Source organism: Podospora pseudocomata, assembly GCF_035222375.1.
Source record: "Podospora pseudocomata strain CBS 415.72m chromosome 1 map unlocalized CBS415.72m_1, whole genome shotgun sequence".
Classification (NCBI taxonomy): domain Eukaryota; kingdom Fungi; phylum Ascomycota; class Sordariomycetes; order Sordariales; family Podosporaceae; genus Podospora; species Podospora pseudocomata.
The window spans coordinates 122,684-131,855 of NW_026946363.1; the positions used below are offsets into that span (position 1 = coordinate 122,684).

A 9,172-nucleotide genomic window follows, 5' to 3' on the forward strand; every position below is an offset into this window, starting at 1 on the left:
TGCTCATGACCAGTTGTGATGGGCAACACTGACGGCGCGTTAGGAGCCAACACCCTGCTTGCCTACTTCCACTACTGCAATAAGGGCATCTACCCTTTCTCTGCCGAGTGCAGGGATGCCGACCTTCGAAGTCTGGCAGAACTTGATGACGATGCCATTGAGCTCGTTCACTACACCAGAAAGTACGTCGCGGAGCATAGTAAGTACTTCCACAGACTTCCATCTGTCTCGTGGAACCAGCAGCTGACCCCCGGTGTGTAGAAGCGCAATGGGAAAGCATGTGGAAGAACGAAGGCGATTGGAAGGATCAGGGCCTCAAGAAGTACGAGCATGAGTACTATTATGTGAGCCAATTGTTCGAACCGAACTGGCAGCCACGCAACATGCCCTAAGGGACCTAATGCAGGTGCAGAGAAAGAGGATGTGAGAAGGGGTCTTTGGGAGTTGACTTTGGAATCTTTGTTGGAAACAGATGGACGAGCCAGGCCTCTGATGCTCATGAAACATTGCCGACGGGGAGTTTGACGGCCTCCTTTGGGCTTCGCGTGTTCCCTTCAGCTTGTGTCACTTTGTATGACTACTCCTCTTGTCACTATAGTCACCCCCCACCAACAGTATTGGCGATGGGGGAGGACACAGTATCAAATGTTTTGCCTGTTCATTCGACCACAGCGTCTCTGCCCATTTGACACGGAGTGTGTGCATAGTGACCGGATTGATCCGCCAAACAGCCGCTTTTTGTCATCAGATCATGGCAAGATGTAATGTTGGGTGTGCCTGGGTCACCCCACACTTGCAAGCCAGCGTCGTAGCGGCTGCGGTTGACTTGCTGGCTGGGCTTCATCGAGTCCCCCCCGCATTGAGCTAGTCCCAGAAAGGAATAGCTCATTTGATCATTGAACCAGGGCTGAAGTGTGATCGCCAAGCCTTCGAGGTTCCTGTCCACTGCTCTCAGCATCTCTTGCCTACGCAACGACACGGCACCACGATCCATATTCCAACAAACAAAATCTGTAAATGGATCGTGTAGAACCGCTGCTCTGCGCCTTTCCGAGGTCCCTGATGCGGCTCGTCCGATTTTTCTTTTTTGTTTTCTTGTGTGACGAGACAACAGCGGCAGTGAGCCGTCCCGCTGTCCCGGCCCTTCCCATCATCCTCTTCTTCTTTCGACCCGAGCTTCGCGACCTTGACCGGCCGGCAACCTACACATCGAGGGTGCCAAACATGGACAAAAAAGGCATCTACGGCACCTGCTCTGCGTGCTTGGCTCTGTAGATGTTTACCAATGCAGAGTAGCCTGGCTACTGGCCTTGCGCCTCTGCTGCAGTTGGAGCTTGCATATGCAATGCGGTATCCCGCAGCTCATTCCACAAGCGCCTTGAGATTTTCGATTCCTGGTTTCAACAAAGGAACTTTTTAGACTCCCGTCGTGGATAGGCGCCAATGCTGTGGCAGCATGCAAGATCGCCCGGCCGTGATACTCAACTGCGAGTTCCATGGTAAGCCATGTCTCCCCAAACCCCCTTGTTCCTTTCCCATACCACAATGGCCCATTTGACACGCTTTTAGATGGCTATTTTGTTTTCCATCCATTTCCCTTTTCCCATGTTGCACTGTTGCACTGTTTAAAACCTGATCTGCTCTGGCTGGGCTGCTGGAAGATCTTTTCCTTTCTTTTATTGCCGCCCTAGCAGGCAATGGAAGAGGCCTTCCTGCCCAGCTTCACATCTCGACATCGCGCCACCTCACTCATGTCGTGCCCGGAAACACACAGACCGGTGATCGTATCTGTTGGCAGCTCCCATCCAGAGAACGGCACCGATCGACGCATTGGCGGAGCTCTCCCTCTCACCGGTCGACTCAGCCAGAGGGTTTGCCGCCAACAGTGGTGCCTTCCGTTCTCGTCTCATGGGGCTATCGTACCTACCAAGGAGAGTCGTCCGAGTTCTTTTCCCGCTCTTTCCCGCCATACCTACCTACGTACCTACCTAGTGCCCTGAAGCCAGACCCCGCCGTCGCGATCCGGTGGTGTGACAGCAACTAGTGGAGTCTCTGGTGCGCCGTCGAGAACCTGGAAGGACCGCATCCGATGGATGGATGTTCTTGCCTCTGTCTCCACGGTATGCTCCATCTTCGCTCATCGCCCTCGCGCAAAACATCGGCCGGCTGGGTCGGCCTTGCTTGCTGCACCATATCATGTGGGAGATCAAGGAGATCCCGCCCCGTTGGCCACTAGTTCGTGTCAAGGTACCTATCACTTTGCAGTCTTTGGTTTCCACGTCCGGGTCCTGCCCGACCAGTTTCGTCAGGTACCGTCGTGTAAGGCAAGAGTCTCGATCTTTCATGGCTACACCACACCACAGGGCACCTTGATGAGGAGCTTGTCAGAGGCAAGTGCCCAAAGCAGCGAATCGTGGTGCATCGGGCGGAACTGCAATCGAAGCTGCTTTCACCTCTCCAAGGGCGTTCGTTTCAATTACATGCTCAGGCTTTTCTTCATGAATCCATTCCTGCTTGGTCGTCCTCTCCTCTCAGCAGCGACTTCCGCTTAGGCTAGCTTGGGCTGGCCCGAGACCGGTCTAGTCGTAATTGGGATTTCCCGCTTTGGGTTCCATACAGTTGTCACTGCCAACCCCACACACTTCATAGCTACCAGACTACTAGGAGTTAGGAAAGAACGTACTTGACTGACCGAGTCATGTCGATCGACCCAAACGGTCAGGACACCTGCATTCAAAATCATGAAGCCTCCAACCGCATTTTTGCGCGGGCAGGGTCAAGAGCCTGGAGTAAGTACTCGCATAGCACCTCTCCCACACCCTTGGCTCCCATCTTTCTACATCCCACTCCGTCGCGAGTCATCCACCTTGGTTAGGCCAGGGCAACGTCAAGTGGTGCTCTCTTGGACAGCTAAAGACGGCCGTTTTTCCATTGGTGACCTGAAACTCGCATGGCTGCTGTCAGCACTTCGGAGGAAGTTCAGCATCTTTCTGTCTGTCCATGCCCAAGTTCGAGTATCGCTACTCCTTGTGCCTGCCGGGCATACTAAGCGAGTTAAGATATCTCTACTTCATGCCGTGCCTCACAGGCCCTGGCCTGAGCAGCCCTGTCTGGGTAGCATGTACCTTCCTGCCAGCTTCCACTGGCTACCCGTGTGGCTGCTTCTCAACATCATCGCCTGTTCCTTTCGTTCTTGTGTAAGCACCGCAACCTGCCTTCCGGCCGGGTCAATGACGGGACGGCTACGGTCCTCGCCGTGTCGTTATTTCCCACCAGCTCACCGGTTTCCTGGGTTCGGACAGCGGCAGCAAATGGAATTGAGCAAGCACAAAGAGGTCAAGTTGACAAAACTATATCAGTCCGACTTTTCTTCCCTCAAACCTGACTTCTCTCTCGTTCTTTCCCTCCTCACTCGTCTTCATTTCATTTCTCTGTCCTGTGTCTTCGCATCCACAGCATACACGTCCGGGCACCATTGGCTCTCTCTTCGGAAACCGTTAAAGTCTATTCTCGGTCATCTGTTAGACCGGTACCGACCTGCTCCCACCTGTTTATGTTACATCGAACCAGCTCTCAACATTTTCCCACCATGTCTGCTCTTGTATCCGGACCCATCTCCCGGGCGGCTGTTGCCCCAATCACCGACGTCAATGTCAACCTTGTTGCTGCCCCAGCACTGCCGTCCGGCTTTCCGTCTCACCTCGACAGCGAGCTGGCATGGACTCCCGCCTCCCTGGCGGTGGCCGCTGACTTTATTCTTTGTCTGAACGAGGATGACATCACGGAGGTGAATGTGGCTGTTGCTCACTTCAAGAGTGCGTTCCTACTTGGAGTTATTCCTGCAGGATCCTGTCGTGTCACTGACGCATCGTTGTAGCCCTTGACCAGGATGGAGATCTCGTTGAGCCTACCAACTTCCCTCTCCCTACCCTTGGGCCGAAGCTCGAGAAGCTCAGCCGCGAGGTTCACAACGGGAAGGGGTTCTCTGTCATCCGCGGCCTCAAGCCTGCATCCTATCCTGTTGAGGATCTCAGCCTGATTTACCTTGGCCTTTCATCGTACATTGCCGAGCAGCGCGGTCGCCAGGACAAGCGTGGCAACATGCTGGGTACGCATGTCTTTGGGCCTCGCAACCTTGACCTTTTGACTGACACATTCTGGCGCAGTCCACATCGTCGCTGACAACAGCACCAAGTTGGCCGCCGAGCACCACAGACACTCGAACAAGTCGATTGTAAGCTACCTATATTTCGCGCGCTTTGGGGCTTCACTGACCTGTGGCAGACTTTCCACCATGAGGAGGCTGGAGATGTCATCAGCTGGTTGACTCGCAGCACTGCTGCTACCGGCGGAAAGTGTATTATTTCCTCGGCTTACACTGTTTACAACGTTCTTGCGGCCACTCGCCCGGATATCATCCGTACCTTGGCTCGCTCTGATTGGCCATTTGCGCTGTAAGTTATTGCTTCTGACTGGCTTGCCGTTTGTGGAGCTTTGCGGCTGACCACCACCCTGTCTGCCTGCAGTCCTCGCTTCCAGTGCCGTCCTGTCATTTTCTACCAGGATAACAGGTTGATTATGAACTTTGGCCGTGCTGCTCTCCTCGGCAATGAGGCTCATCCCCGGTCCCAGAACCTCCCATCCCTGACCAGCAGTCAAATGGAGGCTTTGGATGCGATTGAGTCCATTGCTCGGGCTACGGAGATGGAGATTCAGACTCAGGCCGGCGACATTCATTTCATCAACAACCTGGCCATCCTCCACCGTCGTGAGGGCTTTGCTGACGGTCCTACGGAGAAGCGCCACCTCGTCCGCATGCGTCTTCGCAGCTCCCGAGAGGGCTGGACCATTCCCACCGCTTTAGAGCATGAATGGGAGCGTGCCTTCAAGGAGCAGGGCATCAAAAACTGGCACCTGGACCCCATGCCCGATTTCTACTTTCCTCTTCGTTCTCAGCCTAACTAGATTGGGGATAGCATCGCACTTTTCTTGAGCATCTTGTGTGTGTGGGGGGGGTGTGGGGGGGTGTGTGTACATCTTTCATTGCTAATTCTATCTCAGGACGACAGTGTGCATGGAAAGGATCTAAAACTGGCGAGATGGCGTCTGTGTTGTTACTGTGCTATGGGTGGGAAAAACGGAAAAGGAAAAGGAAAAAGGAAATATGGTTCAAATGAAAGGGGGCAGTTGGAAAAAAAAGGAGAAGAAGGCGCAAATCGTGTGTTTTTCTTTTGGTGTTTTAGTATTATTCACAGGCTGGTTTTGCTGGACAGCGCCTACTGGCGGCCCTCAATCAAATCCATTACCAGCAAGACCACGTTCTTTCTCTTGATCCTTTTTTCCTTTTTCTTTCGTTCTTTTTTGTTTTTCTTTTTTTCTTTTTTTCTTTTTTTCTTTTTTTCTTTTTTTCTTTTTTTCTTTTTTTCTTTTTTTCTTTTTTTCTCTTTTTCTCTTTTTCTCTTTTTTTGCGCGAGGCGTCGACGTAGTCTCTCGGCGGCGGCAAGTGGCTGATCATTGTCGAATGGACACTTTGCTGCATCTCAGTTACTGCCAGACTCCATCACCATTTCCATTACTCCAAGGTACTATCGAGATCAAACCGCAGTCATCAGGCTGGTAGTGTTTGCTTAGGCTGTGGCTGGGGGGAGTTTTCAACCCCGCAGGCCACATCACCACATGAAGTGGGGCTCGCTATCTATCGATCTGTCTTTTATCAGATATCATTTTGCGACCTTTGTTCTTCAGCTCTCGTCCCTGCACTGGCGACCCAGAATGGCTAGTCGAGATATTGGTATGAGACTGTTGATTCAGCCATGACATCACATATAAGTCGAGCATGTGGGGGCGAAGGGAAAGGGGTCCACACACCAGGCGCGGGGCTTGGAAAGAAGGAGGATTTCCGATGGCATATCATGTCCCAGATCGAGGGGCTCAGGGTTGTATCGGGGCAAGCTGGAGGTGCTTCCCCGTTTTGGTCTTGTCGTTTGTGGTTTGTGGTTTGTCGTGCATTGTGACCACTGACCACAGGGTTGCATGTAACTTTGTTGCCTTTTTCTGACCTTATTAGGAGAATATTTCCGATTGTTTACCGAGGGGAACCTTGATGGATGGATGGATGGATGGAATCAAAAGGCTCTCTACTACTGTATGCCAGGGTTGTACGGAGTAGATACACGACAACATCTTTTCCCCCCGAGGTAAGAAATACATACGTCCGCCTTGTGTCAGTGTACTTAGTCGACAAAGAAATGATAGCTGGATATCTATCACATATCAGCCGATCTCCCCCATCCTTCGGGGCCGCCCCTCCGACGATATGTGAGCTGTCGAGTTGGCGGCCTTTACGCACACACACTCATTCCTCTCGGTGGGTTGTATATATCCGAATCTTGCGGCCCGTGCACACGCAGGCGCGGCTGGGGGGGGGGGTTCAGGTGGTCAGTGACATCCCAGCCAGCCCAGTTCCATTTATGCATGGGACGGGTGGGGTGTGTGTGCTCCCGGTAGATCAGAGACGGCGACGATCACCGTCCCGAGCTGATGGGTCGGTCAGCAGGGTCATCCTGGTTCTGCTGCTGCTGGACTGAGGACGAAAAGCTTCCGGTTAGGGGTAAGCGAGCACGAGGCATTTAATTATCCCTCGTTACACACTTCTGGTTTTTTTTTTGTGCCACTTTTGATTGATGAGACTTAGTACCCGGGTTCTTTGGGAATCGGGTGAGCATTCGTGTTGTTGCGGTTATTTTATGAGGTTGGCGACGGTTGATGGTTATTAAAGGGGGCAGGTTTGTTGCGTCACACCGCCTGAATGTTTTCTTTTTTGGGATATGGCTAATTCTTGTAGTCTGTGGAGAGAAAATACTTGACATGCGGGGAGGGGGTTATTGACAAGCAAGAGAGAGGGAGAGGAGGCCGGATGTTGCTTTTGTTTTCCCCCATCTTATACTCATCAGTAAAAGCAGTGGTTAATTAAATAGCCTTGAAAAAACGCTCTCCCATGTCCCCGTCTCCTAACCTGGGAATCTTTGATGGGCCTAACCGATGTCATAGGAATCATGAGGGCGTGAGAGTCGTAGGACGAAAAATGCGAAATAAATTTTGTTACTTTCGGCTGTCTTATCTTGGGACCCCGGAGAGAGAGCGCATTCTTTTTTTCTTTTCCTTTTCTTTTTTTGTTTTTTTTGTTTTGCGTTCGATCTCCCATGTGGTTCGACACACACACCCATTTTCCAAATACGAGACAGCGACAGCTAGCCGGATTCCAAACCTGCAGCTACCCCTCCCGCTCTAGAGTGGCCTGTTGCTTTTGGTGAAAATACAAACTAGGCCCGCGGATGAGGGTGAAGTTAAACCCCCCCTGTTGACAGATGATTGGCTGCCACTGAAAACCCTCGGTGGTGGTGGTGGTTGGGAGAACGAATTTCTTGAGAACGGGTAGCGTACCGTGGAGTACCAGGCATTTCTTTTTCTTTATTATCCCCTCACAACGCCGTATTTTGGCTTGCCAACTAAGCCGTAGCGAATCATGGTGCTTGTTCGGTGGTTTTTCCCATCAATCATCAACCGCCGATTATGTACCTTGTTGGACTTTTTTTTTCTTGGGAGTTTTGGATACTTCCGGCGGCTATGATAGGAAAAGGGGAAAAGGGGAATTACTGCGGAGGATTTAGGTTTACTTTCTTTTTTCTAAAAGACAACAACAATGGCAGGCAGAAAGCGAAAACGAGAGATATCAACTACACGGATGGATCATTTTGGGGGCGGAAGGTGTTGGAGAGGTTACTGAGGTTTCACACTGTGGTTGGTTGTACTTCTTATTCGTATCATCTCCCGGACCCGGAGGACGGACATAACGCGACACCGCAGCACGGCACCAAACCCTACGGGAGCAACAGCACCGGGGTCTTACTGGGACCCTTATGCGTGGGCGCTGCCGTTGTCGTCGTCGTTGGTGTCCTTGTCGGAGGTAAGCACCCGATTATCATCACACCGCGTAAGGGCTGGTGAATAGTTTTGAGATAGTGTAAGTCGAGGTCGACATCCGATGAGGAGTAGAAGGGGGAGCGGTTTTCACACTGGGTACATGTACCGGCGGATACTGTGACAAGCATCGCGAATTCTTTCTGTGATACAGTTTGTCACATCACCATGCCTAACTGTGCTAGCGGTCTCAGTCAATGTGCATAAACACCTCACGTTTTTGGATGGTGAGAGTGGGGATTCGGGCATATTTCCGGAGGTACAGATTTAGAAAGATGGATCATTACCCACCAACCGGGTAGATCACTTGGGGAAGAAAAGGTGTGGTGCCACGACAGCAAGCCGGACGCCACGATACAAGGCCACACTTTTGACGGCTGGAAACGGGAGGGGGGGGTCTCGAGGGGATCAAAATTCTTCAGTGATGGGTGGTGGTTGGTGACACAAATTGTTTGCGAGCAAACAACGCCACGAGGACGCCACACTTTGTTGGCTTGAACGGACGAGTTTGCGAGCGGAAGCTGGACGGACACATACCCGGACAGCCACTTGATTATTGAAAGATGCCAAAAGAGAAGCCGGTGAGGGGTGATCGGTGCCGATAACCTGGTTGATGTAGCGCGTGCCGATGAGCGAGGTTAACGCCGTCGAGGTTCGGAAATTATAACATGTGTAGACCGGCCAGATACACACTGTTTCCGCTGCGATCGTACGTTCAGTAAGCCACGTTTTGATCGGTGAGGAGGCAAACACGGAGACAAAGATGCAGGAAGGTGCACATCGGGGTTGTTTGCCTTTTTAAGGAGCGTAAAAGGTCGGATCGAGGACTTGGTGTTGGCTTGATGTTAGTGTGAAGCAATTGCAGATAAGGCTGAGGTGGGTGAGACTAACCATGGGGACGACAAGGGGGTTGTAGTGTGAGTATGTCGTCATATATTGACTTGTTAGATCCGCCGACATAGGGGGCTTGGCAGAAGGGGAAGGAGGGAAGGAGGGAAGGAGGGAAGGAGGGAAGGAGGGAAGGAGGGAAGGAGGGAAGGAGGGAAGGAGGGAAGGAGGGAAGGAGGGAAGGAGGGAAGGAGGGAAGGAGGGAAGGAGGGAAGGAGGGAAGGAGGTATTGGTGTTTCCTTGTGACTGGGATACCTAGGATAGAGAAGGTAGAGAGAAAAGGGGTAAATAGGGGTAACGTGGA

At 52.0% G+C, this 9,172-nt stretch overlaps 2 protein-coding genes across 2 annotated transcripts; both read left to right on the forward strand.

Moving 5' to 3' along the window:
* Positions 1-18: 18 nt before the first annotated feature.
* On the forward strand, positions 19-725 carry QC762_0000360 (uncharacterized protein; the record flags this gene model as incomplete). Its single annotated transcript, XM_062882729.1, has 2 exons — positions 19-199; positions 262-725. 2 exons carry the CDS (start codon positions 19-21, stop codon positions 390-392), a joined length of 312 nt encoding a protein of 103 aa, XP_062747583.1. The 3' UTR covers positions 393-725.
* A 696-nt stretch (positions 726-1,421) lies between these two features.
* Positions 1,422-5,316, forward strand: QC762_103140 (uncharacterized protein). Its single transcript, XM_062884696.1, is given in 6 exon segments — positions 1,422-3,815; positions 3,878-4,108; positions 4,167-4,234; positions 4,285-4,454; positions 4,527-5,004; positions 5,016-5,316. 5 exon segments carry the CDS (start codon positions 3,554-3,556, stop codon positions 4,963-4,965), a joined length of 1,170 nt encoding a protein of 389 aa, XP_062747584.1. The 5' UTR covers positions 1,422-3,553; the 3' UTR covers positions 4,966-5,004; positions 5,016-5,316.
* Positions 5,317-9,172: the final 3,856 nt, after the last annotated feature.